The sequence below is a fragment of the Rana temporaria genome, chromosome 2, assembly GCF_905171775.1.
Source record: "Rana temporaria chromosome 2, aRanTem1.1, whole genome shotgun sequence".
NCBI lineage: Eukaryota > Metazoa > Chordata > Amphibia > Anura > Ranidae > Rana > Rana temporaria.
This window is the reverse complement of record NC_053490.1, coordinates 506,324,765-506,351,706: the sequence shown is the minus strand read 5'-3', so window position 1 is coordinate 506,351,706 and position 26,942 is coordinate 506,324,765. Positions and strand designations below refer to the sequence as shown.

At 43.7% G+C, this 26,942-nt stretch overlaps 2 protein-coding genes across 2 annotated transcripts in view; both read left to right on the top strand.

The window, feature by feature from the left end:
* The window catches only part of MRPS6 (mitochondrial ribosomal protein S6), an 84,088-nt gene that overhangs the window by 24,308 nt on the left and 32,838 nt on the right, over positions 1-26,942 (top strand). The window lies entirely within an intron of this gene.
* Positions 324-2,733, top strand: SLC5A3 (solute carrier family 5 member 3). Its single transcript, XM_040338938.1, has one exon. It carries the CDS (start codon positions 359-361, stop codon positions 2,504-2,506), a length of 2,148 nt encoding a protein of 715 aa, XP_040194872.1. The 5' UTR covers positions 324-358; the 3' UTR covers positions 2,507-2,733.

Here is a 26,942-nt window from a genome sequence, read left to right as displayed (position 1 = left end):
CAGGTGCTTCATTGTTCAGCATATACTTTTTTTTATATTATTATTGGAGTGTCATTGTTTTCACAATGACTACCTTTTTCTAATTGTGTCTTTGTCTTTTTTGTTTTTGCTACCTTGCAGGGTTCCTTACCATAGGTCCTGTCTTCACGATTAAATAGCCGATGGCTTTGGAAATGGTCGATTTAAATAAAAACTGCATGCTAAGCATCGAATATTGCAGGAACCAACTTCAAGAGAGCAAACCAAAGGACAAAAACTTTTTTTGCACTGTTTTACATTAAAGCACCAGTGTTATCAATTTTTTTTTTTTTTTTTTTAAAGAATTGTTCAAAAATTGAAAGAACCGCAGCACCTAATCATGAGGGCTTCGTTGGAAGCGGCAGATATCGCCATAGTGGCGCTGTACTTTGTGTTGGTGTTATGCTTTGGATTTTTTGCAATGTGGAAGTCCAACAGGAGTACTATAAGTGGATACTTCCTGGCAGGTCGATCGATGACCTGGGCAGCTATTGGTGCCTCCTTATTTGTAAGCAATATCGGTAGTGAACATTTCATTGGACTCTCAGGATCTGGAGCAGCTAGTGGATTTGCTGTGGGGGCCTGGGAACTAAATGCCTTGTTGCTTTTGCAACTTCTAGGATGGGTCTTCATTCCAGTGTATATACGTTGTGGAGTATACACTATGCCGGAATACTTATCTAAACGTTATGGAGGACATAGAATCCAAGTGTACTTTGCCGTTTTGTCCTTGATTTTGTACATTTTTACCAAATTATCTGTAGACTTGTATTCAGGGGCATTGTTCATTCAAGAATCTCTGGGATGGAACCTTTACTTATCGGTGATTTTGCTCATTAGCATGACTGCTCTTCTCACGGTGACGGGGGGGTTAGTGGCTGTTATTTATACAGATACACTCCAAGCCTTCCTCATGATTATAGGGGCCTTGACATTAACCATAATAAGCTTTGTGGAAATTGGAGGATTTGAAGAAGTTAAAAGGAGATACATGCTCGCAACACCTAATATCACGTCAATATTGCTAACCTACAACTTTACCAATACAAATTCCTGCCATGTCACACCAAAGCCAGATTCATTGAGAATGCTTCGTGAAGCTACCGATGAAGACGTTCCATGGCCTGGATTTATCTTGGGTCAGACTCCAGCTTCTGTGTGGTACTGGTGTGCAGACCAAGTCATCGTACAAAGGGTTTTGGCGGCAAAAAACATTTCTCATGCCAAAGGGTCGACTCTTATGGCAGGCTTTTTAAAGATACTGCCAATGTTCTTAATAGTAATTCCAGGAATGATATCCAGAATCATGTTCACAGATGACATTGCTTGCATTAATCCAGAGCACTGCATGGCAGTGTGTGGCAGCAGGGCTGGGTGTTCCAACATAGCCTACCCTCGATTAGTGATGAGGGTCCTACCAGTTGGCTTGCGTGGTCTCATGATGGCTGTAATGATTGCAGCTCTCATGAGTGATCTTGACTCCATATTTAACAGTGCAAGCACCATCTTCACTCTTGACATCTACAAGTTTATGCGGAAGAATGCTACATCCCGAGAACTTATGCTGGTAGGGAGAGTCTTTGTAGCATTTATGGTGGTCATCAGTATTGCATGGGTTCCCCTCATTGTGGAAATGCAAGGAGGCCAAATGTACCTTTACATTCAAGAGGTTGCCGATTACCTGACCCCCCCTGTTGCTGCTTTGTTCCTGCTAGGCATATTTTGGAAACGCTGCAATGAACAAGGAGCCTTCTATGGAGGCATGGTAGGTTTCGTACTTGGGGTCACTCGTCTCATTCTTGCCTTTATTTATCGTGCCCCTGAATGCAACTTGCCAGATAATAGGCCCGGTTTTATTAAAAATATCCACTACATGTATGTGGCAACAGCACTCTTTTGGATCACTGGTATTATTGCTGTCGTAGTGAGCCTATTGACATCACCTCCAAAGAAAGATCAGATCCGAACCACCACTTTCTGGGCACTTAAAAACAAAACCATAAAAGAAAGAACCATCAAAGACAATACTTACAAGGAATGTGAAAAAAAATCCTCGCCAATCACAGAAACTAACATTAAGCAAGCATTGCCCAATGGGAGGTCTGAGGATCACATTAAGAACATCCAGAATGAGGATGTTAACCTTCTAATGACTTACAAAGATGACTCTAACCCTCTGAGCTCCTTGAGTGTCTCTGAGGCTGAGACACCCGTGGATTGTTATTCCAATGGGCAAGCAGCTCTTATGGGGCAGAACCCAACTGATGGGGTTAACGAGGACCAGAGCAGGTGCTCCAAATTTTTGGACTGGTTCTGTGGCTATAAAAGCGGCCCTTCCCACAAGAAAACCATAAAGGAGGAGGAAGAGGATGAAGCGGCATGCCTAAAAATGCTAGAAGAGAAGCCGGCCATTCGTCGAATTCTCAACACCGGACTGGTCTGCGTGTGTTCCGTAGGAGTGTTCATGTTTATTTACTTCTCTTTGTAAGAGTAAATTGGACCTCGTATGGAGCAAAGAAAGCAATCTGACTATTGCAAAAGCAAAGCCTTTTGAAATAATGAACAAACGTAAGGGGCCGTTCCATATTTGGAGGTGTTGTTTACTTTAAAAAGGCCTTCTACCAACTTGTTAGTGACCATACAGAGCACTTCCGCACAAGGAATCCCTTAAGGACCTATGCTTATGTCTACCAAATAAATAATTTATTATTTTAATGGAATGTTTACTGACAGGTAGATAAGTTTCACAATCATTTTTCTGTACTTGGTCTAAAAGAAAGCATTATTTGGCACCCCCAAAATGTCATTTTACGTGTATATATTTTTTTAAGTATTTTTTACTTTTGCCTTAGTTTTTAATCATGAAACTAATGATGGGTGTTCAGTGTTATTACAATGTGAATTTCAAACCTACAGTTGGGTCTTTAAAAGTAACAGGGCTAGCGCACACACGTGTTTATTTCTACAATGTGCTAAATTCATGTTGGTTAAAGCGGGAGTTCACCCAATTCCTTTTTTTTTTTTTTTTTATCTTTTCCCCTTAGATTCATGCTCGTTGTGTCTAGGGGAATCGGCTATTTGTTTTAAAATATGATCCGTACTTACCCGTTTTCGAGATGCATCTTCTTCCGTCGCTTCCGGGTATGGGTCTTCGGGAGCGGGCGTTCCTTCTTGATTGAGAGGCTTCCGACAGTCGCATCCATCGCGTCACTCGTAGCCGAAAGAAGCCGAACGTCGGTGCGGCTCTATACTGCGCCTGCGCACCGACGTTCGGCTTCTTTCGGAAAATCATGACGCGATGGATGCGACCGTCGGAAGCCTCTCGGAAGACTGTCAATCAAGAAGGAACGCCCAGTCCCGCAGCCCATACCCGGAAGCGGCGGAGAAGATGCATCTCGAAAACGGGTAAGTACGGATCATATTTTAAAACAAATAGCCGATTCCCCTAGACAAAACGAGCATGAAGCGAAGGGGAAAATGTCTAAGGTATGGGTGAACCTCCGCTTTAAGAAAAAACTGTACTAAGTACTGTTGACTTTTTTAGGTTGGTAACCAATGACCTTTTTGGAAAGCACTATATAAACATCCATAAGTTTATTAACAAATTTATAATGGGTGGGGGCGAGGAGGTGACATGCCTTTTTGGCTTTCTCCACTGTCCCATATTATAGCTGTTGGGAATGCAAGGAGATGGCATGAAGCTCACTAGGGGCCCTTTCACACGGGCGGACGAACGGTCCATTTTTTACAAGTCCGTTTACGGACTTGTAATGCTTCCCTATGGGATTGCAGACGTTGGCGGATGATGCATCCGCTAACGTCCGTAAAGATCCGCCTCTGCAAAGATCCGCTTTTTCAGACGGAAGAAAACCCTATTTTTCTTCCGTCTGGCGGAACGGATCGGATGAATACGGACACACGGTCCGTATTCATCCGATTCCCCATAGGGGAGAGCGGAGGAAAGACAGGGCGGTCTCTGCACAGTGTGCGGGGACCGCCCTGTCCGCCGACAGCTCAGCGGGTATTTACGGATCCCCCGCTGAGCAGACGGACACACGGGGCGGATCAATACGGATCCGCTCCGTGTGAAAGAGCCCTAATGCCTGCTGAGTTTTAAAGAGACCCTGTTACCAGTTTATTAACTTTTTCATGACTAAGCCTATTTCTGACATTTGGTGTTTACAAGTTAAAATTACTTGGAACCCCCCAAACTTATATATACATAAAATATATTAGCAGAGACTCTAGAGAATAAAATGGCAATTGTTGCAATATTTTTAGGTCACGCGGTATTTGTGTAGCAGTGTTTTAAACGCAACTTTTTGGGAAAGACACTTTCATGAATTAAAAAAAAAAGAAACCGTAAAGTTAGCCCAATTTCTTTGTATAATGTGCAAGATGATGTTACGCCGAGTAAATGGATACCAAACATGTCACGCTTTTATAATTGCACTCACTCGTGGAATGGCGACAAACTACGGTACCTAAAAAAAAATCTCCATAGGCGACGCTTTCGTTTTTCTTTTTACGGTTACCAGGTTAGAGTTAGAGGAGGTCTAGTGCTAGAATTATTTCTCTCACTGACGATCGCAGCAATACCTCACGTGTGAGTTGAACACCGTTTACATATGCGGGCGCGACTTCTGTATGCTTTTCTTTGCTTGTGACAGTAATAGGTGGTGACAGGTACTCTTTATGGAGGGATCGGAGGTCTAAAAGACCCCAAATCCCTCCGTTACACTTCAAAGTATTCAGATTGCCGAAAGCAGCGATTCTGAATACTGTATATATCCTTTTTTGATCCGGCGCCATTGGCAGCCGAGTAAACTGGAAGTTACTTTGTGACGTCGCTAACATGTTTTATATTCAGAAGACTGGATTGAAGCCGTTTACGGTGGCGTTAACAGCATGGAGTGATGATATTTTATAAAAAGAAGGAACTTCCAGTACATGAAAGCTCCAATAACATGTATCAAAATACAGCAATATTCCTTGCAAGGAAAAATTTTAATACAAATCCGTTTCTATCAATTCGCGTATGCGCGGTACGTGTATGCAAAGCGTCCCGACGATCGTTTCGTCAAATGTGACGCCATCAGTATATCTTTGCTTTTCCTCCCCAGAAACTACATAAAGGTCATGTAAGGAGGTGAAGGAAAGGGTTGAAAAGCTCGGTCAGCAGAGATTGTCCAATTACAATCTCAAACGAAGGGATGTGACGTGCAAGGAGAGAGGGGGCAGTGCTAGAGAGGATTCTTGCTGAAGAAGTGAAAGTTGCTAGCAATTGTAAAGGCACCTTAAGAGAATAAAAATTATTTATTTGAAAGAAAAACTCTAAAGTAAGCTTAAAATACTTTATTTTCTGTACATATACCTGCATGTTTTAAGTTGGTGACAGGGTCTCTTAAAGTGAGGTGGGCACAAACAAGTTTTTGCAGGTGTCAGACCTAAAAAAAACTGTTATATAACTAAAGGCAAAACTATTATCAGTCTTGAATGTGAAAGTAAAAAATCCCCCATTTTTGGGTTGTCCCCAGAAGAGTAATAGAGGGGAAATCTTCCAATGGGGACCCTAGTTCTGGTTACCTGGGAGGTCCCTAAGATTCCTCTAGTTGGCAGGGATTTCCTCACTTCCTGTTTTGACTATGGGACAGGAAGTGAAGGCAAATCTTCACATTGAGGCAGAGGCAAAAATATGCCTTTATAGGGGTTATAATCTCTCTCCATATCGGGGGGGGGGGTGTTTAAGTTTGCCTATAGTTCTACTTTTCTATGCATGTTAACCTTTCCAGTTTCAGAAACGGAGGAAACCTGTCATAAGAGAATCATGCTATTGACGTCACCTTCTGACAATGCTAGTTGCCTGGATGTCATCGTAATGAATAGGCTTCAATGCTGACCTGGAACAGGTATAGCTATAAGCAGTTCTGTATTGACGTTCGATACAACCAAGCAACAAGCACCCCTCACAGGATGCCCACAATGGCCGTTCCCATACTTCTCTCATGACAGGCATAATAGGTTGCATTTTTAGAACTCCTGTAATTTTAAGTTTTTTAAAACAAAATCAAAAAACTATTTTGGCATGCCTTCTCTGAAGTTAATGGTATTTGGATGCCGTCTGGTTGTTGGAAAGCACTGCCCTGTTTAATAATGTGATAAACCAAGTCCATATGGGTAATGCCATCACAAAGCACACAAATGTTTGTGATTAAATTTAAAAATGACCAAGGGACCCGGGTTAGATTTAGGTCTTTGAGTCCTTGTTACCTTGGCATTTCGCGTAAATGCCTGAGTGCATTGTGGTGTTTCTCAAAGTCGTGTATCCTGGCTGTTTGGTAGAATTAAGCACTTAAATACCACTGTGTGCGCTCAGCCATAGTACTGCTGTTTTTAGGTAGCCTGTCTGTATTTCTATACAAGTGTCGCTTTTACTTCTGTGTGTTTTTTGTGTTAATATTTATTTTCTTATATATAACAATTGCACTTATTGGGGTATTTTTTTATATTTCTGTGCTTTACTTCTACTGATAATTTTTATGTTGTCATGTTTTCCTAATTGCGGAAAATATAATTGCCTTTTCAGCTTTTTTATTTAAAGGATTACAAACTTTTTTTGGAAACATTGGTGTTGCGTGGAGTTCACTGGAATATGATAAAGGATAACATATGTGTTACTTGGTTGCCAGTAAAGTGAACCAGTCATACAAATATGGGCATTGCCATTGGTGACTTATTTGCGAAAGATCAAGCTCATATGTACCCTCAAGCTCCACCTCTTAGAGAATTTGTATAGCATTGATAAGCATGTAAACTGTAAAACCCTATCATCTGACCATTCATTTTTGAATAGTCTTCCCATAAAATGTAATGTGCAATTTAATGTATTGCATAGTTCTTCTTTTAGCTGTAAAATCCTCCCTTGTGTAGACGTCCAAAAAGCCTGAAGTTGTGCCACCATCTGGGACGTGATGCCAGCAGCCCCAGCAAACTCAGATTCCATTCAATGACCCTCCATAACGGTGGTGTACACTGTGGCTTGGGGATCAGATGCGCCCATATGCCGGTGTTCCGTCAGATTAGGCGACCCATCAGAATTGGTAATGGAAGTGATGTTCCATCGCCGCCACCTTGCTACAACCCGCGCTCCTCCATTGTAGCGATACACCAAGAAGGGGGCAAGCGGACGGACATCTTGTTACACCCACCAGTGTTTTGCATTTCATAGTTACCGTATTTATCGCGGTATAACGCGCTCCCGCGTATACCGCGCACCCCTAAAGATGCCCCGAATCCTGTGGAAAAAAAGTTTCTTTTGTACTTAGTTTTGGTGTCTTGCGCGGCGGCCTCGTCGGGTCCGGCGTCCTTCTGCGGCTTCGGGTGTCCTCTTCGGCGGGTCCGGCGTCCTTCTGCGGCTTCGGGTGTCCTTCTGCAGTGGGTCCGGTGTCCTCTTCGGTGGGTGCGGCGTCCTTGCGTCCTCCCCGCTCGTTTTCCGCGCCGAGTTTGAATACTGCGCCGACATATACAGAGCGCAGTACACGTGTATTGTCGGCAATGCTCGGCTACCCGCGCTGACGTCCTGTACGTCCAGGACGTGACCGCGGAAGGAGCCGAGACTGCCCGAGTGTACTGCTCTCGGTATATGTCGGCGCAGTATTCAAAACTCAGCGCGGGTATCGGCGTATACCGCGCACCCACGATTTTGCCCTGATTTTCAGGGCAAAAAAGTGTGCGGTATACGCCGATAAATACGGTATTTTTAACAGAAAATGGAGCATATATGGTTAAATACAGTTTTTGGTAATCCGACAGACTGTTTACATGTTGAATTTTAAAAGCGGTGGTGTTCTGTCATATTGACTAACCTGTGAGGTCAGCAGGTTTGCCGCTGCTTTTAAAATGTAACATGTAAACAGTCCATCCGGCTTATAAATCCTGTATTTCACCTTTTTTATAAGCTCTGTTTCCTGGTAAAAATAACTATGTAACAAGATGTCCACTTGCCCCTTCTCGGTATATCGTTACAATGGAAGAGTGCGGGGTGTAGCAAGATGGCGGCGGCAGGACGTCACTTCCGTTACCAATTCTGACGGGTCGCCATATCTGACGGAACATCTGCTTGTATCCTGCCCTTGGCATACTATTTCTCCCACTGACACCAATCATGAGGCATTGATTACTTTTCACTGATGTCTGTGCATTTATTTTACTTCCATTGGCCATAGTCTGCCCCCATTTGTTTCATACCAGGCAACCAATTGAAAATGTTATATAGGGAGGTAATGAAAAGGCTAAATGAGCAGGGCCAACAGACCATAATTAGATACTCCTGGAGGGGAGTGCTGTGGTGTGCAAGGAGGGAGGGGGCTATGCTAGGGAATGAACTCGACTGTAGTAGCAAAATTTTCAAGCGAGTTCAAGAGCCTTTTTTATCAAAAGGATTTAAAAATAATTTATAGAAAGGAAAAATGCTGCAAGTACGAATTTAACATGCTTGATTTTTGTCTCTGCTTTTGCCTGTAATTTAAGTTGGTGAGTAGATCTTTATGGTTCTTAACCACTTAAGGACCACCTAACGACGATATACGTCGGCAGAATGGCACCGCTGGGCACAATCACGTACCTGTACGTGATTGTATAAAGCCCAGCGGTGGGTCGTGGGCGCGCTCCCGCGACCCGGTCCGAAGCTCCGTGACCTCGGCCGCGGACCCGATCGCCGCTACAGTCCCGCGATCAGTCCCCGGAGCTGAACGGGGAGAGCCGCGTGTAAACACGGCTTCCCCGTTCTTCACTGTGGCGCTGTAATCGATTGTGCGTCCCTATATTGGGGAACACACACCCAATGACGTCAGACCTACAGCCACACCCCCCCCTCCCCCCCCCTACAGTTGTAAACACACTTCAGGGAACACATAACCCCCTTCAGCGCCCCCTTGTGGTTAACTCCCAAACTGCAGCTGTCACTTTCACAATAAACAATGCAATTTAAATGCATTTTTTGCTGTGAAAACGACAATGGTCCCAAAAATGTGTCAAAATTGTCCGAAGTGTCCGCCATAATGTCGCAGTCACGAAAAAAATTGCTGATCGCCATTAGTAGTAAAAATAAATAAATAATAAAAATGCAGTAAAACTATCCCCTATTTTGTAAACGCTATTAATTGTGCGCAAACCAATTGATAAACGCTTATTGCGATTTATTTTTATTTTTTACCGAGAATAGGTAGAAGAATACGTATCGGCCTAAACTGAGGAAGAATTTTTTTTAATGTTTTTGGGGGATATTTATTATAGCAAAAAGTAAAAAATATTGTTTTTTTTTTCAAAATTGTCGCTCTATTTTTGTTTATAGCGCAAAAAAAAAACGCAGAGGTGATCAAATACCACCAAAAGAAAGCTCCATTTGTGGGAAAAGACGCCAATTTTGTTTGGGAGCCACGTCGCACGACCACGCAATTGTCAGTTAAAGCGACGCAGTGCCGAATCGCAAGAAGGGGCCTGGTCTTTTACCTGCATTTTGGTCCGGGTCTTAAGTGGTTAATTATAATTGTCTGGGTTAATAATTTGCCATGTAATAAAGCTGATGGATAAACATGACAGCCAGTCAGTTACCAATTGTTTAAATTAAATCAGCAGTGGCAACATCCATATTCTGGTATGACCGGTTCACGTTGAGGCTGGGTTTACATATATATGCAAATTGGATGCAGGTCCCCCCCACATGCAATTTGCATGACAGGAGAGTATGGCTGCCTCTCAATGGAGCCAGTTCACACAGCTCCGGGGCGGGCACGGTTCACATTTGGAAAGGATCCGGTGTGTCTTTGGTTTCCGATTTAGGTGCAAACTCGGGCAAAAATTCGGACCTAATTTGTGCCTAAATCTGTGAACAGGAACACAACGGACCCCCTGCTGTGGGCCGCAGAATGTGTGATCCCAGCCTAAAGGGTAACATTTCGATTTACATAGGAATGTCGGTGTTCATTGTTAAATTATTCTAACTGCGTATTTACTTTTCAAAGTAAAACTATCCCCCTATTTAGCGTTGCTTACCTTATCTAAGCGTAATGCAGGAGCTGAGATCCATCTGAGTTCTGAGCATTGCTGTGACCTTGTGCGTGCGGCATGCTCTTTCCCAGCTCCAAAATGTACAGTAATCAAAAATATCGCTGTGGTTGGTGAATTTCAAAAGCTAAGGGACTCTGTTTTCTGAAACGGTTGTGCGCATTCAAGAGCTGAGAGTCTTATTGTTCTCATACGCTAAATTGGGGAGCAAATAGAAATCTAAAGTAAGCATACAAGCTGGACAGTAACTGCTTTGGGTAATAGTAAAAACTTGTGGTAATAGTTGACTTTTTCACACTATTTGAACAGACAAACACTATATCATAGTTGCATAGTAGGTGAGAGTGAAAAAAAGACAAGGCCCGGATTCACGTAGATCGGCGTATCTTTGAGCGGGCGTAACGTATCCTATTTACGGTACGCCTCCGCAACTTAGACGGGCGGGTGCAGTATTCTCAAAGCACTTGCTCCGTAAGTTGCGGCGGCGTAGCGTAAATAGGCCGGCGTAAGCCCGCCTAATTCAAATGTGGAAGATGTGGGCGTGTTATGTAAATGTTATGTGACCCCCACGTAAATTACGCTTTTTACGAACGGCGCATGCGCCGTCCGTGGACATATCCCAGTGTGCATTGCTCCAAAGTACGCCACAAGGACGTATTGGTTTACGTCCAGCCCTATTCACGGATTACTTACGCAAACGACGTAAAATGTTCTAAATTCGACGCGGGAACGACGTCCCTACTTAACATTGGTACGTTGCATGTACCCTAAATATAGCAGGGGTAACTTTACGCCAGGAAAAGCCTAACGTAAACGGCGTATCTGTACTGCGTCGACCGGTCGTACGTTCGTGAATTTGCGTATCTAGCTGATTTACATATTTCTAGGCGTAAATCAGCGTACACGCCCCTAGCGGCCAGCGTAAATATGCAGTTAAGATACGACGGCGTAAGAGACTTGCGCCGGTCGGATCTAATACAAATCTAAGCGTAACTGATTCTAAGAATCAGGCGCATAGATACGACGGCTCAGACTTACGACGGCGTATCTCTAGATACGCCGTCGTAACTCGTTTGAGAATCCGGGCCCAAGTTTAACCTTTTCAATCAGTACCCACAGATAAAGATGATATGCTTTAATAAAAAAAAGGTAAATGTGCCTTTTTCAATCATTCATTTCAACAAGATGGATTTATCCATCTCTCTATCTCTAATAGCCCATTTTATCAAAGTTAATAAAATATTTTGTAGGCGTATCCAACACTCACTGATGTTTGTGGATTTGCTCGCATAAACTTCCCCCTCCTCTTTCTTACAAAAATGTAATGGGATTTAGATCAGAGCTTTCTTTGGACCAGTCCATAGCCCTCCATTATTCAAAAAAAAAAATGAAATTAAGGCATTCCTTGGATTTTCGTGTGTGTGTGTGTGTGTGTGTGTGTGTGTGTGTGTGTGTGTGTTTTGGATCATAATCATGAAAGCTCCATTTGCCTGTTCAGCTTTCATGTAGATGACCATACATTTTCATATAATGCAGAAATCATGGCTGACTTGGAGACTGCAAGTGGTCCAGGAACTGAAGCAACACCAAACCATTTTGATTTGCACAAATCGGGTCTATCGTTAATGTGGCCAAACAAATCTTTAATTCGTCAATCTATAGTACATTGTTTCAGAAGTCCTGGTTTTTTGCTTCTTATGCCGCATACAGACGATCGTTTTTTGTGATGAAAAAAAATGACGTTTTTGAAAACGTCATTTAAAATGATAGTGTGTGGGGAAAATGTCGTTTTATGTCTTCAGAAAAACGACCAAAAAAAAATTCGAACATGCTCGAATTTTTTGTGTCGTTTTTCAAAATGTCATTTTTTGTGTCAATGAAAATGATAGTGTGTGGGCAAAACGACGTTTTTAAACCCGCACATGCCCAGAAGCAAGTTTTGAGACGGGAGGTAAAACTACCATTCATAATGGAGTAAGCACATTCATCACGCTTTAACAGACAAAAAAGCACGAATCATCTTTTACTAACAAGTAACCAGCTAAAAGCAGCCTCAAGGCGAATAGAACTTCCCCTTTAGAGTGCCGTCACTTTGTTCATCATTTTTCAAAATGATGGTGTGTATGCTACATCGTTTTTGAAAATGAAGTTTCAAAAATGTCGTTTTTTTTCATCACTTCAAACGTCATTTTTTTTTCATCACAAAAAACGACCGTCTGTATGGGGCATAAGTTCAAAGCAGGTTGCAACCTCTTTCTGATAGTAGAAAAAAAACAATGTCTCTGGACAGCCGCACTCTGAACAAATTGTAGCCTTTATTAAAATAAGGACAGCACTACAAGTCGCAGCAAACAAAATAAAACCTGGCTGCTGACGCGTTTCGCACTGGAATTGGTGCTTAGTCGTATGACTAAGCACTAATTCCAGTGCGAAACGCGTTGGATGGTCTACACGCGTTAAATTTACAAGAGCGGATTTTGTCTTTGAGAACCATCTCTCAAATTTTTGCTGTCGGAAATTCCGACAGAAAATGTCTGATGGGGCCTACACACGGTCGGAATTTCCAACCTAAAGCTTCCATCGAACATTTACACGGCATTAGTCTGGTCAGTCCTGGACACATTTTAAACCTACACCACTTTGTAGATTATTTTCCTTACACTGGAGTGACTGATATAAAAAAAAATGGATTTAAAAAGATTGCTACATTTCCAGATTCATACATCCGCAATTTTGTTTGAGGGCCTTCAAGCTTTTTTGGTCTCGGTATAATGGCGCAGGTAATTGTTTAAATTGCCCACGCTATATGCAAAAATAAAAAAAACGGTGCGTTTTTACATGTTTTATTTTGGCATCAGTTCCTGCTCAAGGAGCATGCAATCTAAGGCACCTACTATACATGCGTACTAGAACCAATTCAACCGACCAGCATGTCTTTGGAGTATGGGAGGAAATGGGGAATACTTGGGACAAACACAGGGAGAACATGCAACCTCCATACAGGTTGCTTCGTGGTATTGTGTCATGGGATTTGAACGAATGACCCTAGTGCTGTTAGTCATTAGCAAGGAGAAAACAAGACCCTTTGATATGTGGTCTAAATAAGACCACCTTGCATACTCCCTAAGGGGGGGTCTAATCATTGACACCTAATCTGGAACAGCTGATTCAAATTTAAAGTGGAGGTTCACCCTAAAAACAAATTTTTAACATTAGACTAAGCATAGTAAGGGCATTTACTTTCGGCAGGTCTTTTTTTTTTTTTTTCTCCGTACATTCCTTTTTATATTCTGATTTGGTCCAGGGCTTCCGCGTTCCGATGACTGCGGGACTGGGCGTTCCTATCCTTCGGTTCGATGATTGACGGCTTGTGAAACAGGTGACCTGTCGCACAACCCGCGTCACCAGATTTCCGGAAATAGCCGAGCTGCGAGTCGGCACTATACGGTGCCTGCGCCCGCCGTGTAGAGCTGACTTCGCAGGCGCCGTATAGTGCCAACTCGCAGCTCGGCTATTTCCCGACATCTGGTGACGCGCGTTGTGTGCCAGGTCACCTGTTTCACAAGCCGTCAATCATCGAACCAAAGGATAGGAACGCCCAGTCCCGCAGTCATCGGAAGCCCTGCACAAAAACAGAATATAAAGGTATGTACGGAGAAAAAAAAAAATTACCTGCTGAAAGTAAATGTCCTTAGTATGCTGGCTCTGCTAGATGTAATGTTAGATTTTTTATTTTTTTTTGGGTGAACCCCCGCTTTAAGAAGTGGTGGTAACTGTACTTTTTTCCACATGACAAATTGGCATTTTTATTCATTTAGATTATGACAATGAATACTCATTGGTTCAGACGTGGATCACCTCGATCTATGCCCACTCTTTGAAGAAGAGTTTGTCTGTTCAAATGCTGAAAAAGTAAATTTCCATTTGGTGTACCTACTATTCAATATGGCTTTGTAGTAGTTTTAAGAATTGGTTATTTAGGTTGTTGCATAAGTCCCAGCTTCGCTCTAAAGTTTCTCTGGTGTGCCATTGCACTTGCTGCTGTTTGTGGAATTTTGAGTAGTGATTGTGAGGTTGTCTGAACCACGTGTAGTTCCAATTTAGGCCCCTTTCAGACTGAGGCGGGAGCCGCGGTGGCGGTATAACGCCGCTAAAAATAGCGGCGCTGTACCGCCGGGATTGCCGCGGGAATCAGCCACTAGCGGTGCGGTAATAACCCCCACTAGCGGCCGATAAAGGGTTAATACCGCCTGCAATGCGCCTCTAGAGGCGCATTGCAGGCGGTATTGCCGCGGTTCCCCATTGTTTTCAATGGGAAGGAGTGGTATACTTGCCGCTCCTCTCACCGCTCCAAAGATGCTGCTGACGGGATATTTTTGTCTCCCGCCAGCGCATCGCCTCGGGCTTTCACATTGAGTCTGCAGTGAAGGAGTTTTTCAGGCGGGATAGCAGCGCTATTTTTAGCGCTGTACCACCTGAAAAACTCCTCAGTGTGAAAGGGGCCTTAATGAGTTGGGTGAAGCAGCATTGGATGACCCTCAACAGAACTGTGTTTGTAGGACAGAGCGGTACTGTTGGAGCCTATAATACTTATGAGTTGCCTTTTAGAATTTGTGTTCTGCCTTTTTGTCAGGCTTTTGGTTATAGTTCACTGAAGTCTTCACTAATCTTGTATTACAGCTTGACCTTTTTATTTAGTTTCAAATTGCACGGCAGTCCTCAGTAGACACATCATCGGGCGCATTGTCTGACCTGGATTCTGAAAAGCCGTGTTTGGTTTAGAGAAGGCTGTGACCCAAACTACAACTCTGCTACAAGTGGGAGGAATGATTGCAGGCGGAAATGACGATGATGAGTCTGATTTTAATGTTTTGTTTTACAGTTTTTAATAAGGATTTTTTTTTATTTTATTTTTTTTTTATTTAACAAGAATTAATGTTGCACTTGGAAAGCCTTTACATTTTGTCTTTGCCTAACGGGAGTTTATTGATCTTTAATGGTGGTTTTGTTCAGTGTCGGCATTATGCAGGTTAAGCATTGTGTGGCCTTATCTAGAATCAGATTTGACTGGATTCTAAAAACCTTTTTGAAGTTTTATTTAATTTTATTTAATTTTTTTAAAACGTTGAACGTATGATACTTTACCCAAAAAGGAGCACTGATGTTTAGATATTGCTGCAACCAATCAGAATTGACTCTGCTAAAGCATTATTTATGGGTTACTGCAGTTAATTATTATTCATAACTGAGAAAAGCCTAGTACACATGGGCCGAATGTCGGGCGTCATCAGCCGGTTCAATAAATTCAGCCTGTGTATGGCAGCCAGTCCAACAGAAGCCAGCCGTTCAGCCGACTGGCTCCCCATCAGCGCTCTCAGCCAATGGCTGACCTGGGGGGGGGGGGGGGGGCCTGCGCTGGTTTGAGCTGTCTTTTTTTATTTTTTTTATTTTTTTGAGAGGAAAAAAAAAAAAAAACCTGGTGACGTGTACTAGGCTTAAAGGGGTTGTAAACTGTCATGTTTTTTCACCTTAAAGTGGAGGTTCACCCAAAAACATAATTTTTAACATTAGATTGATGCTAATTTTGTCTAGGGGAATCGGGTAGTTTTTAAATCGAAGCAGTACTTACCGTTTTAGAGAGCGATCTTCTCTGCCGCTTTCGGGTATGGGTTGCGGGACTGGGCGTTCCTATTTGATTGACAGGCTTCCGACGGTCACATACATCGTGTCACGATTTTCCGAAAGTAGCCGAACGTCGGTGCGCAGGCGCCGTATAGAGCCGCACTGGCGTTCGGCGATTCCCCTTGACAAAATGAGCATCAATCTAATGTTAAAAATTTTTCGGGTGAACTCCCGCTTTAATGCATCCTATGCATTAAGATGAAAACTTCAGTCACTGACCAGCCCCCCCCCCCCATTTTACTTACCTGAGTCCTGTATTCCCTGCCGGAGATGCTCTCTGCCCGTTGTCTCAGCTCTTACATGGATAGATAGCAGCGCAGCCGTTGGCTCCCGCTGCTGTCAATTAAATCCAATGATGTGGGGCCGAGTCCTACATTCGGCATCTATGGATGCCAAATGCTTGACTTGGGAACGTGCCTGCAAGGTTACCCCCCCCCCCCCCCAGAGAGCCTTTCTCCCAGGAGTGTTATATGATATGGGGAGGAGCTACCAGCGCCGCCAGGGGACCCCTAGAAGTCGAGGATCGGGGCCACTCTGTGCAAAACAAACTGCACAGTGGAGGTGGTATTTATTAAATTAAAAGCGTAGCTTTAGAATCACTTTAAGTATAAATAGAGCGCCAACCATGTCGCCATTTCTAAAATTTACAAATTTAAGTTTCATAACTTATCGGCTAAAAATATTTCTCAATGTATTAAAATGTTAAACCCATTTTGCTGTGTGAAGCTATATTTCATTGCACTACGATATTGAATTGGAGGCCTTAGTGTGTTTTTTTTAGCGTATAACTGCTTGTTCTACTCATTGATTAACCATTTCGGACTCGACAAAGGCTAATCTCAGGTTTCCGAAGCACTGTTTTTGGAGCATTTCCTGGTGTGGTTTCTGATTGTGGCCAAAAATTCAGCATGTATCCAAATGTTTCTCCTCCTCCTATCATAACCATTTTATGGCCCCTTTCACATGTGCGGACCGTATGTCCGCATTTTCATTTATCCATTTGCGGATGAAAACGGGACATACATTGGTCCCTATCCGCTGACACCCGTAATCACCCGCCTCCGCAAAGATCCGATTTTGCGGACGGAAGGAAATCCTATTTTTTATTTTTTTTCTTCCGTCTGCGGATCGGATGAACACGGACATACGGTCCGTGTTAATCCGATCCCCCCCATAGGGGAGAGCGGAGAAAAGACAGGGCGGTCCCTGCACAGTGTGCGGGCACCGCCCTGTCAGCCGACGGCTCAGCGGGGATTTTACGGAGGATCCCCGCTGAGCTGACGGACTCATTACTGATCCGCCCCGCGTGAAAGGGCTCGAAAGCTCTGTTTAACCTTGAGTTTAAATAGGCTAAATAAGTTCCAGGTGCTACAAAACCAAAAGGTGTTTAATGTTTTACAGTTGTGTTTTTTTTTTTTTTTCCCTTTCTAAAACCGCCACATTTTTTATGTACCTGGAATGCGGAATCTCATTTCCACTGAAAGTTAAATTCAGTTTTAACTTGTGATAAGCATCTGCATTGATTACTATCTGTAAATGTCATTTATGATGTTTTCTTTGTTAAGGGAAGCTAGTGTGTATTTGCTTATCCGCATACCTGACAGAAAAACCATGAGAGAAACAGAGGATCTGTTAAGCGTGGTTAAATTGTCGTCCTCGGTCACTTCAGAAAGACCTTGCCGATAGCTCTGGGAATTGCAACCTGGGGGTCCTACACTGTCCTCTTTGTAGAGGCTCCATAGGCAGTAGGGCTGCACGATTCTGGTCAAAATGAGAATCGCGATTCTTTTGCTTAGACTAAAGATCACGATTCTCTCACGATTCTCAAAAACAATGCCAGAACACCCCCCCCCCCCATATAAATCTGTTATGTGGAACCAGTGCCGGTCCCCCCTTACACCAGGCGTTCCCAGCGGGGTCCCCCCTTACACCAGGCGTTCCCAGCGGGGTCCCCCCTTACACCAGGCGTTCCCAGCGGGGTCCCCCCTTACACCAGGCGTTCCCAGCGGGGTCCCCCCTTACACCAGGCTTCTAATAGGAATTGAGCTGCAGCTCCGCCCACCCCCGCCCCTTCCCACGTCATTACACTCAGACAGACATCAGTGGGGCGGGAGGTGGTGTGGTGCTGCAGCTCAATTCCTATTAGCAGCCACCCGGCCGGCTCCTCCCATCCTGTCCACTCTCCCATCTTGTCCACCTGAGCAATTCCTATTGCTTGGTCTACAATAAAATGGTGGCCGTCGGAGACATTGTCTCCGCCCGGCCGCGGACCTCTAGCATCAGCGGCGGCGAATAATCGGGGGCCCTGAATAATGACTCTGCGTGGAACCAGCTGTGAAAAAGCAGAATCGCGGGTCATCCCGCGGGGAGATCGTGGGCAGGGAGAATTCGAAATCGCGATTCTCTTCGCGATTAATCGTGCAGCTCTAATAGGCAGTAATCTCTACTTGAGTGGTTAATGGCCATGAAATGCACCCATAATTTCTCTAAAGGCAGGACAATTCATATTTACATAGGAGGTTTTTCATATGGAGGAAGTTAAGATTTTTCTGAAACTCCCTGTAAAAATATCAAGGTTTCCAAGACCATGGCGATTTTAGACTTCCTTTTATTCATCTAACCAGACATCTTTACAACACCTATATTGCTTGCCTGGTTTATGCTGACCAGTTTTGATTTACCCCCTTTGGGAGTCAACCCAATCTGTCTCCTTTCACAAATGTTTATAATTCTTATGGGTACTCCTGATCGGTCAACGCGTTTCTGCCAAGGTGGTCTTCCTCATGAGTAAGGCCATCTTGGCAGAAATGCATTGACTGCTAAAATTCTTTTGTCACCTTTGCCTAAATAAAGCTGATATTTTACTGCAACGTACCGTGGTGCCGCCGATCTTGGTATCTTCAGTTTCCCAGAGGTTTGCGGGCACTGGCTTTCCAGCCATGGTTGTTTGGATGAGGAGGTAGAAGCATTGCTTTCTGTTTTACAATGTTGTGGATATAGGGCCGGATTCAGGTAGGAGATACGATGGCGTATCTCCACATACGCCGTCGTATCTGAGTTGCGGCGTCGTATCTATGCGCCTGATTCATAGAATCAGTTCCGCATAGATTTGACTAATATCCGACCTGTGTAAGTCTCTTACGCCGTCGTATCTTGGTAGCAATTTTACGCTGGCCGTTAGGTGGCGCTTCCGTCGATTTATGCAAGGAATATGCTAATTGGGTAGAGACGCCGATTCACAAACGTACGTACGCCTGGCGCTATTTTGTTACGTCGTTTACGTTGGGCTTTTCCGGCGTAACGTTGCTCCTGCTTCTATGAGGCGTACGCAATGTTAAGTATGGATGTCGTTCCCGCTTCAAATTTTTTACGTCGTTTGCGTAAGTCGTTAGCGAATAGGGCTGGACGTAATTTACGTTCACGTCGAAAGCAATGCCGATTTGCGGCGGAATTTCGAGCATGCGCACTGGGATTCTTTTACGAACGGCGTCAAATACGTGGGGTCATGTTAAATGTAAATAAAACACGCCCACAACATGCCCATTTGAAGTGGGTTACGCCGCCGTAACTTAGGGCGCAAGTTCTTTCTGAATATGGAACTTGCACCCAAATTTACGGCGGCGTAACGTATCTGACATAGGTTACTACAGCAGAAAGATCCGCTGATCTTTCTGAATCCGGCCCATACTGTATAGCTGCAGTTGGGCCCAGATTAAGAAGCTTTCCATACATTTTATTTGTGGTTGTTTGGTACAAGAAGGATGAGTCATGATTTATTAAGGTTACAGACAGCAAAACTTTGTCAGCCAACAAACACGAACGTAGTGACGTACTAGATGTACTACGTGGTTTTTCAGCTCTTTCGCGCCACCCTTTGTGCAACTTCTGCTAATGTTGTCTTATGGTTAGCATTGGTTCAGAGCATGCATGTTTGTTTTGTTCTTTTGAATTTTTTCCGACCAGACTTTGGTACACATGATCGGATAATCCGACATCAGACATTTGTCAGTTTTAAAAAAAATTAATTTTCCATCCCACATTTGTGGTCGGAAATTCTGACGACAATTTTGCGATGTAGCCTACAAACTGTCGGATTATCCGACAATATCCTGCCGTCGCACATTTCCTGTCGGAAAGTCTGATCGTGTGTCTGGGCCTTTAGCATGACCTAAGCCTGAAGGTGTAATGAGAAAAATATTCTGAATATTCTAGTTGCCTGGCTCTAATGCTAACGCAGTGGCTATTCCACTGACCAGAAACTTGTATACAGGTGAGGTAATCCTGACGCTTCTCTGATCCTCAAAGTCCACGCTCTGTTCCCGGTCAGTGACTATAGTAGAAGTATTAAAGCTGGTAGGTCAGCAGTACAAGACAACTAGTATTTTTCAGTTCCCATATTTATATCCTTGATAGGTTTATCTTGTGAAATAAGACAAACGGCATGTGGGTTAACTTTTTTTTATCTACAGCAGAAACTGCCTTGCGTCACTGAATAAGAGGAAATATTTTAAGTGGGAAAACCCTTTTATTTAATGACCTTTGTACGAGCTGTCGTTTTTTTATTTTGATTCCAAATTACTTGCATTGTGAAATTGCAATGCTATAATGGTTTGTCAGAGATGGTAGTATACTTTATAGGAAAAAACTTTTCAAAATGGAAATTACCAGCTCTGATCACTTAAAGGGGTTTTAAAGGTTTGTTTTTTATTTTCTAAATGGGTTCCTTTAACCACTTAAGGACCGCCGCCTGCACATTTACGTCGGTAGAATGGCACGGCTGGGCACATGCACGTACAGGTACGTCCCGTGCTAGTACCCGCGGACCCGATCGCCGCTGGAGTCCCACGATCGGTCCCTGGAGCTGAGGAACGGGGAGAGCTGTGTGTAAACACGGCTTCCGCGTTCTTCACTGTGGCGGCGTCATCGATCATGTGATTACTTTTATAGGGATTCACAATCGATGATTTCACAACTACAGCCACACCCCCCTACAGTTGTAAACACACATGAGGTCACACATAACCCCTTCAGCGCCCCCTTGTGGTTAACTCCCAAACTGCAACTGTCATTTTCACAGTAAACAATGCAATTTAAATGCATTTTTTGCTGTGAAAATGACAATGGTCCCAAAAATGTGTCAAAATTGGCTGATGTGTCCGCCATAATGTCGCAGTCACGAGAAAAATCACGGATTACCGCCATTAGTAGTAAAAAAAAAAAAAAATTATAAAAATGCAATAAAAGCCAACCGATAAACGCTTATTGCGTTTTTTTTTTTTTTACCAAAAATAGGTAGAGTATGTATCGGCCTAAACTGAGGAAAAATGTTTTTTTTTTTTTTTATATATATTTTTTTTTTTAGGGATATTTATTATAGCAACAAGTAAAAAATATTGCTTTTTTTTTTCAAAATTTTTGCTCTATTTTTGTTTATAGCGCAAAAAATTAAAACCGCAGATGTGATCAAATACCACCAAAAGAAAGCTCTATTTGTGGGAAAAAAAGGACGCCAATTTTGTTTGGGAGCCACGTCGCACAACCGCGCAATTGTCAGAGCAACACAGTGTCAGAATCGCAAAACCTGGCCGGGTCCTTTAGCTCAGTGGTCATCAACCATTCCCTACAGGGCCCACTAACGGGCCAGGTTTTATGTATTACCATGGGGAGATGCAGACTAGAATACTGCAATCACTGAGCAGCAAATGATATCACCTGTGATGTATTTCAGTTATCTTGCAAACCTGGCCTGTTAGTGGGCCCTGTAGGACAGGGTTGATGACCACTGCGTTTAGCTGCCTAAAGGTCCGGGTTTTAAGTGGTTAAGCTAGTGCTTTTCCTTTGATTTCCCTTCTAAATGTTTTTTTTTTTTTTTTTTTCTTTCTCTGAATTTCTCACTTCCTGTTTCTCCTCCAGTAAGCTTGCCCCCATCATCCATGGGGGTTAGTCAGCCAGAACAGCTTACTGAGGAGGAACAGGAAGTGAGAAATTCAGACAAGGGGAAAAAAAACATTTTAGAAGGGAAATGGAAGGAAAAGGTAAGTGAACGAACAATCCACTAGCTTAAAGGAACCTATTGTATTGAGCTGAATGAGACAAATACTGAAGAGAAATGAACAAATCTGCGGATTCAGCTGTGTACCCATAGAAGATAATGTGCCTGAATTCGCACCTGAGCCGCACCGCAATGCCTAAAAGACGCACACGGTTTTGCGGCAATGCGCAGTGCGACTGCATCGCACATATGTGAACCAGCCTCATTGAAAACAATGTATTTTGAAATGTTCTGCGAATTGAATGCGGTTTAAGCCGCACTCAATTTGCATAGGTGTGAACCTGGCCTTACATATACCCAGTAAAGTGAACCGCCTCAGATGATACAAAGATGACACAAATCTCCCTACATAAGTTTTTTTTTTTTTTTTTTTTGTATATCTGCTGCCTTTCCCTTTTAGAAAGTGCAGATCAAGTTAAAAATCTTTCTCCCTGTTCCAGCAGTGGGTGTGGAGTCTGGATTTACACTGTGTGACAGTTGATTGGTGGGAAAGGCACACAACACCACTCCACATAGGCAGAGGAGCAAAAAACTTAAAGAGCCGCAGTCTGAATAGACAAGCTCTCTGCTAATCTCCCTCTAATTGCCCTCCCCGACACAAATTTCCAGCTGCTTTTATTTTGTTTTGGAAAACTTGTCAGAAGTGACTTTGCAACTGTAGGGGGGTGTGGCTGTAGGTGTGACGTCATCGATTGTGAATCCCTATAAAAGGGATCACACGATTGATAACAGAGGAACAGAGCACCAGAAAGACACGGCACTTGGAGCTTTGGACAGAGAGACAAGTAAACCCTACAGATATGTGCCTAGGTCAGATTTCATGAATGGGGTTTACAACCACTTTAAGGCTTCAGCATACCAAGACATTTTGAACAATTTTTGGGGGTTGGCCCTTTCCTGTTCCAACATCACTGCACACTGTTGCGCAGTCACCATCAACAGAATTAGAGGTGGTTTGCATGCTGCACACTGAAGTTTTTTTTTTTTATCTTAATACATAGTATGCATTAAGATTAAAAAAAAATCCTCTGCCTTTTTAGTACCACTTAAGCATTTCTAATGGGTCACTGCAGTTAATTATCATTGATGATAAAGTAATGATAAATGTAGCTCCCACCATGCCACCATTTCTAAAATTTTGTAAAACCCATTTGCATATTTCTTTGCACTATGATATACTGTAGAATGAATGCTTTATTGCGGGGATATGCAATTAGCGGACCTCCAGCTGTTGCAGAACTACAATTCCCATGAGGCATAGCAAGACTCTGACAGCCACAAACATGACACCAGAGGCATGATGGGACTTGTAGTTTGGAAACAGCTGGAGGTCCGCTAATTGCATATCCCTGCTTTATTGTGTTGCAGTGTACAGCTGCTTGTTTTACTCATTGATGAAGCCGTTTCAGACTTGGTAAAGGCTGATCTCGGGTTTCGGAGCCTCCTGTTTTTGGAGCATTTCCTGGTCCTCTGATGCAGTATGTAGACAGAAAGTCAGCATGTATCCAAATAATTCTCAACCTATCTTCAAGCTCTGTTAAGCCTGGAGTTTAAATTGGCTAAATACGTTCCAGGTGCTACAAAACAATGTTTTACAGCTTTCGAGAACAGCCACAGCCTAACTAGAAAAGCCTGTCCCCTGCCAGCCCTCGGAGATTGGAACTCTTTCTGTCAGTGCAAAAGCGGTGGTCTCACTGCAGGGGTCCGACGCACCACCAGAGTCAGGCCTATAGCGCTGCAATAAGAAAAGTTCCTCCTCAATGCTGCTTTAGAGCACTTTCTCAGCAGGGTGAGAGGTTTCAGATAAAAAAAAAAAAAAAGCCTGTAAAACTTTGCACACCTTTTTTGTTTGATTTGATGCACTGGAATGCGGTAGCTCGTTTCTACTGAAAGTTCAATGATGTTTTAACTTGATACACACAGAGCGTTGATTGCTATCTATTTGTGATGTTTTCTTTATTAAGGGAAGCTGGTGTGTATTTACCGGGGTAAAGCGCGCACCGCCGTATAACGCGCACCCCCAACCTAGAAGGGAAATTTCAGGGAAAAATAAAATGCTTAGTTTGAATGACCCTCGTCGGTGTCTTGCCCGGCGGCCTTGACGTCCGTTTGCGGCCTTGGTGGTGTCCTCCCCGCTTCTCCCGCGCTGTTTCTGAGTCGACCCCCGCTTCTTGCGATGTGTTTGAACGCCGCCGACATATACCGAGCGCAGTACACTTGGCCAGGCTCGGCTCCCCTCACGGTCACGCCCTGTGCGGCACAGGGCGTGACCGCGAGGGGAGCCGAGCCTGGCCGAGTGTACTGCGCTCGGTATATGTCGGCGGCGGCGTTCAAACACAGCGCAGGTATCGTGTTTATCGCGCACCCACAATCTCACTTTTTGGGCTTTTTGACAACAAACCTGTTTGATCGGACAATCTAACCGTGTGTACGCTTCATCGGACAAACTTTTTTTCACTTTTTCATCGGACAAATGTTTACTGTAAGAACGAACTTTCCAGCAACAAATGTCCTACGTCGGCTAATCAGATTGTGTGTGTGTGTGTGTGTGTGTGTGTGTGTGTGTGTGTGTATATATACACAAGTCCATCGGACTAAAGTCCAAAGTACATACACGCATGCTCAGAACCAATAATAAAGCTCAGACAATAGCAGAAGTTGCCCAAAGGGTGGCAGTAAAGAGCAGAAAAACCACGTATTACGTCACTACGTTCGTGTTTGTTGGCTGAAAAAGTCCTGCCGTGTGTATGCATACCAAGTTCATGAACAACGCCCTTCAGGCAGAAATCCATGGAAAAGTCAGATGGAAGTCCGATCGTGTGTATGAGGCTTAATACTAACTAGAAAAAGTGGGTTAGAACTTCCAAAAACGCAAAGCAATCTGAAGATACGAAGATCCCCCCGGCACCACGATACGTTGCAACGGTGACAACCGGATATAACAGTCAATGTGTTACTCCCAAGATGGCCTTACTCATGAGGAAGGCCATTTTGGCAGAAACGCGTTGACTGTTTTGTGCTGTTGTCACCGTTGCCTAAATAAAGCTGATATTTTACTGCAACATACCGTGGTGCCGGCGATATTTTGTATCAGTTTCCCAGAGGTTTGTGGTCTGTGCCAGGGCGCTGGTTTCCCTGTAAGAATTTGCATAACTTTTTTTTTTTTGTTTTGATGCACCTGGAACGCGGTAACTCGTTTCTACTAAAAGTTCAATGAATTTTTAACTTGTGATAAGCTCTTGCATTGATTACTATCTAAACTAAATGTTGTTTGATGTTTTTCTTTAGAAACGGAAGCTAGTGTGTATTTACTTATCCGCATACCACGGCACAACCATCAGAAATTGTTCCACCTGTCACTTCAGAAAGACAGTCTGGATCACAGAGCTGCCTGAACAGAATTTTTTGGTAGGCAACATTTAGCCAGATTCAAGTAGGGCGCCACATCTTTAAGGCGGCGTAGCTTATCGTATTTACGCTACGCCGCCTAAGACAGAGAGGCAAGTACTGTATTCACAAAGTACTTGCCTCCTAACTTACGGCAGCGTAAATGGGGGCGGCGTAAGCGCGCCTAATTCAAATGATGATGAGGGGGCGTGTTTTATGTTAATGGGGGGTGACCCGACGTGATTGACGGTTTTTACGAACGGCGCATGCGCCGTCCATGTACATATCCCAGTGTGCATTGCTCCAAAGTACGCCGCAAGGACGTATTAATTTCGACGTGAACGTAAATTACGTCCAGCCCCATTCACGGACGACTTACGCAAACGACGTAAAATTTTCAAATTTCGACGCGGGAACGATGGCCATACTTAATATTGGGGGGCAGCTTTAACTTTACGCGGCGTATCTCTTACGGAAACAGCATATCTTTACTGCGACGGGCGCACGTACGTTCATCGGCGTATCTAGCCATGTACATATTCTAGGCCGAACTCAACGGAAGCGCCACCTAGCGGCCAGCCTAAATATTGCACCCTAAGATACGACGGCGAAAGCTGTCGTATCTTAGCTAGGTTTAAGTGTATCTCAGTTTGAGAATACACTTAAACTTACGACGGCGCAGATTCAGAGTTACGCCGGCGTAACCCTACCTGAATCTGGCTAATTGTTTACATATACTGGTATGTATTGCAAACTGTGTTCTTAACGGCTTTAAAGCGGGGGTTCACCTGCAAAAAATAAATTTAAAAGCCAGCAGCTACAAATACAGCAGCTGCTGGCTTTTAAAAAATGGACACTTACCTGTCCAGGTCCCCCGCCGCCATCCTCGTGAGGGAATCGGGAAGTGAAGCGCTGCGGCTTCACTGCCCGATTTCCTACTGCGCGAGTCGCGCTGCGCCGTTCCCACTGGTTCCCGTTGTGTTCTGGGAGCCGAGTGTTTCTCCGAACACAAGGGGGGGGGGGGGGGTGACGCGGAGTGACCCAACTCCCACGGGAGTCTATGCCAGGAAGTGGTGCAAATACCTGTTTTATACAGGTATCTGCACCCCCACTTTTGAGTGAACCTCCGCTTTAAGGATTCAAGGATCTTGTCAAGAGAACATTTTTTTTATTTTATTTTATTTTTTTTTGGTTTTATGTTTTGTAAACCGTAACAGATATTTATTATTTCTGTACCTTGACTGACAGTGGCCCTCTGGAAAGCATGAACTCCAGCAAGTTGGATAAACTGTTCAACTGCGTTCTTTTGTGAGTGGATGGCGGTAATTTTTTGCTTGGAGCATTTAGGCCTTCTATTGGCAGATTTCTAGAAAAATTAGACCTTTTTTATATGGCCAGCCTTGTAGAAAGGGCTCATTTAGCTGTTGATCTTGGTATTAAAGGGTTAGTCTACTGAAAAAGGATGTGTTAGGTATAGGTGGTCTCTGGTGGGTTGAGTCGGCCAATACGTATTATTTTGGGGTTTTCCTCCAGAGGGATCTCTCTGCCATGATTCCAACTTTTTCCACCTACCTGGGAGTTCGCCGTGTTCCTTTCCACCTTTTTGTGTATTTTATTTCCTTTTTGTTGCTTTTTGCTATATTCTCCATAATATGAAAAAAATAAATGTACAGACATCCCACCAATAGATTATTCAAGAAATGCGAGAGGTGGGTTCCCCCTCTGCCACCTACCAAAA

Coding starts and splice junctions, on each gene's coding strand:
- SLC5A3 (XM_040338938.1), top strand. CDS start 359: ATGAGGGCTTCGTTGGAAGCGGCAGATATCGCCATAGTGGCGCTGTAC.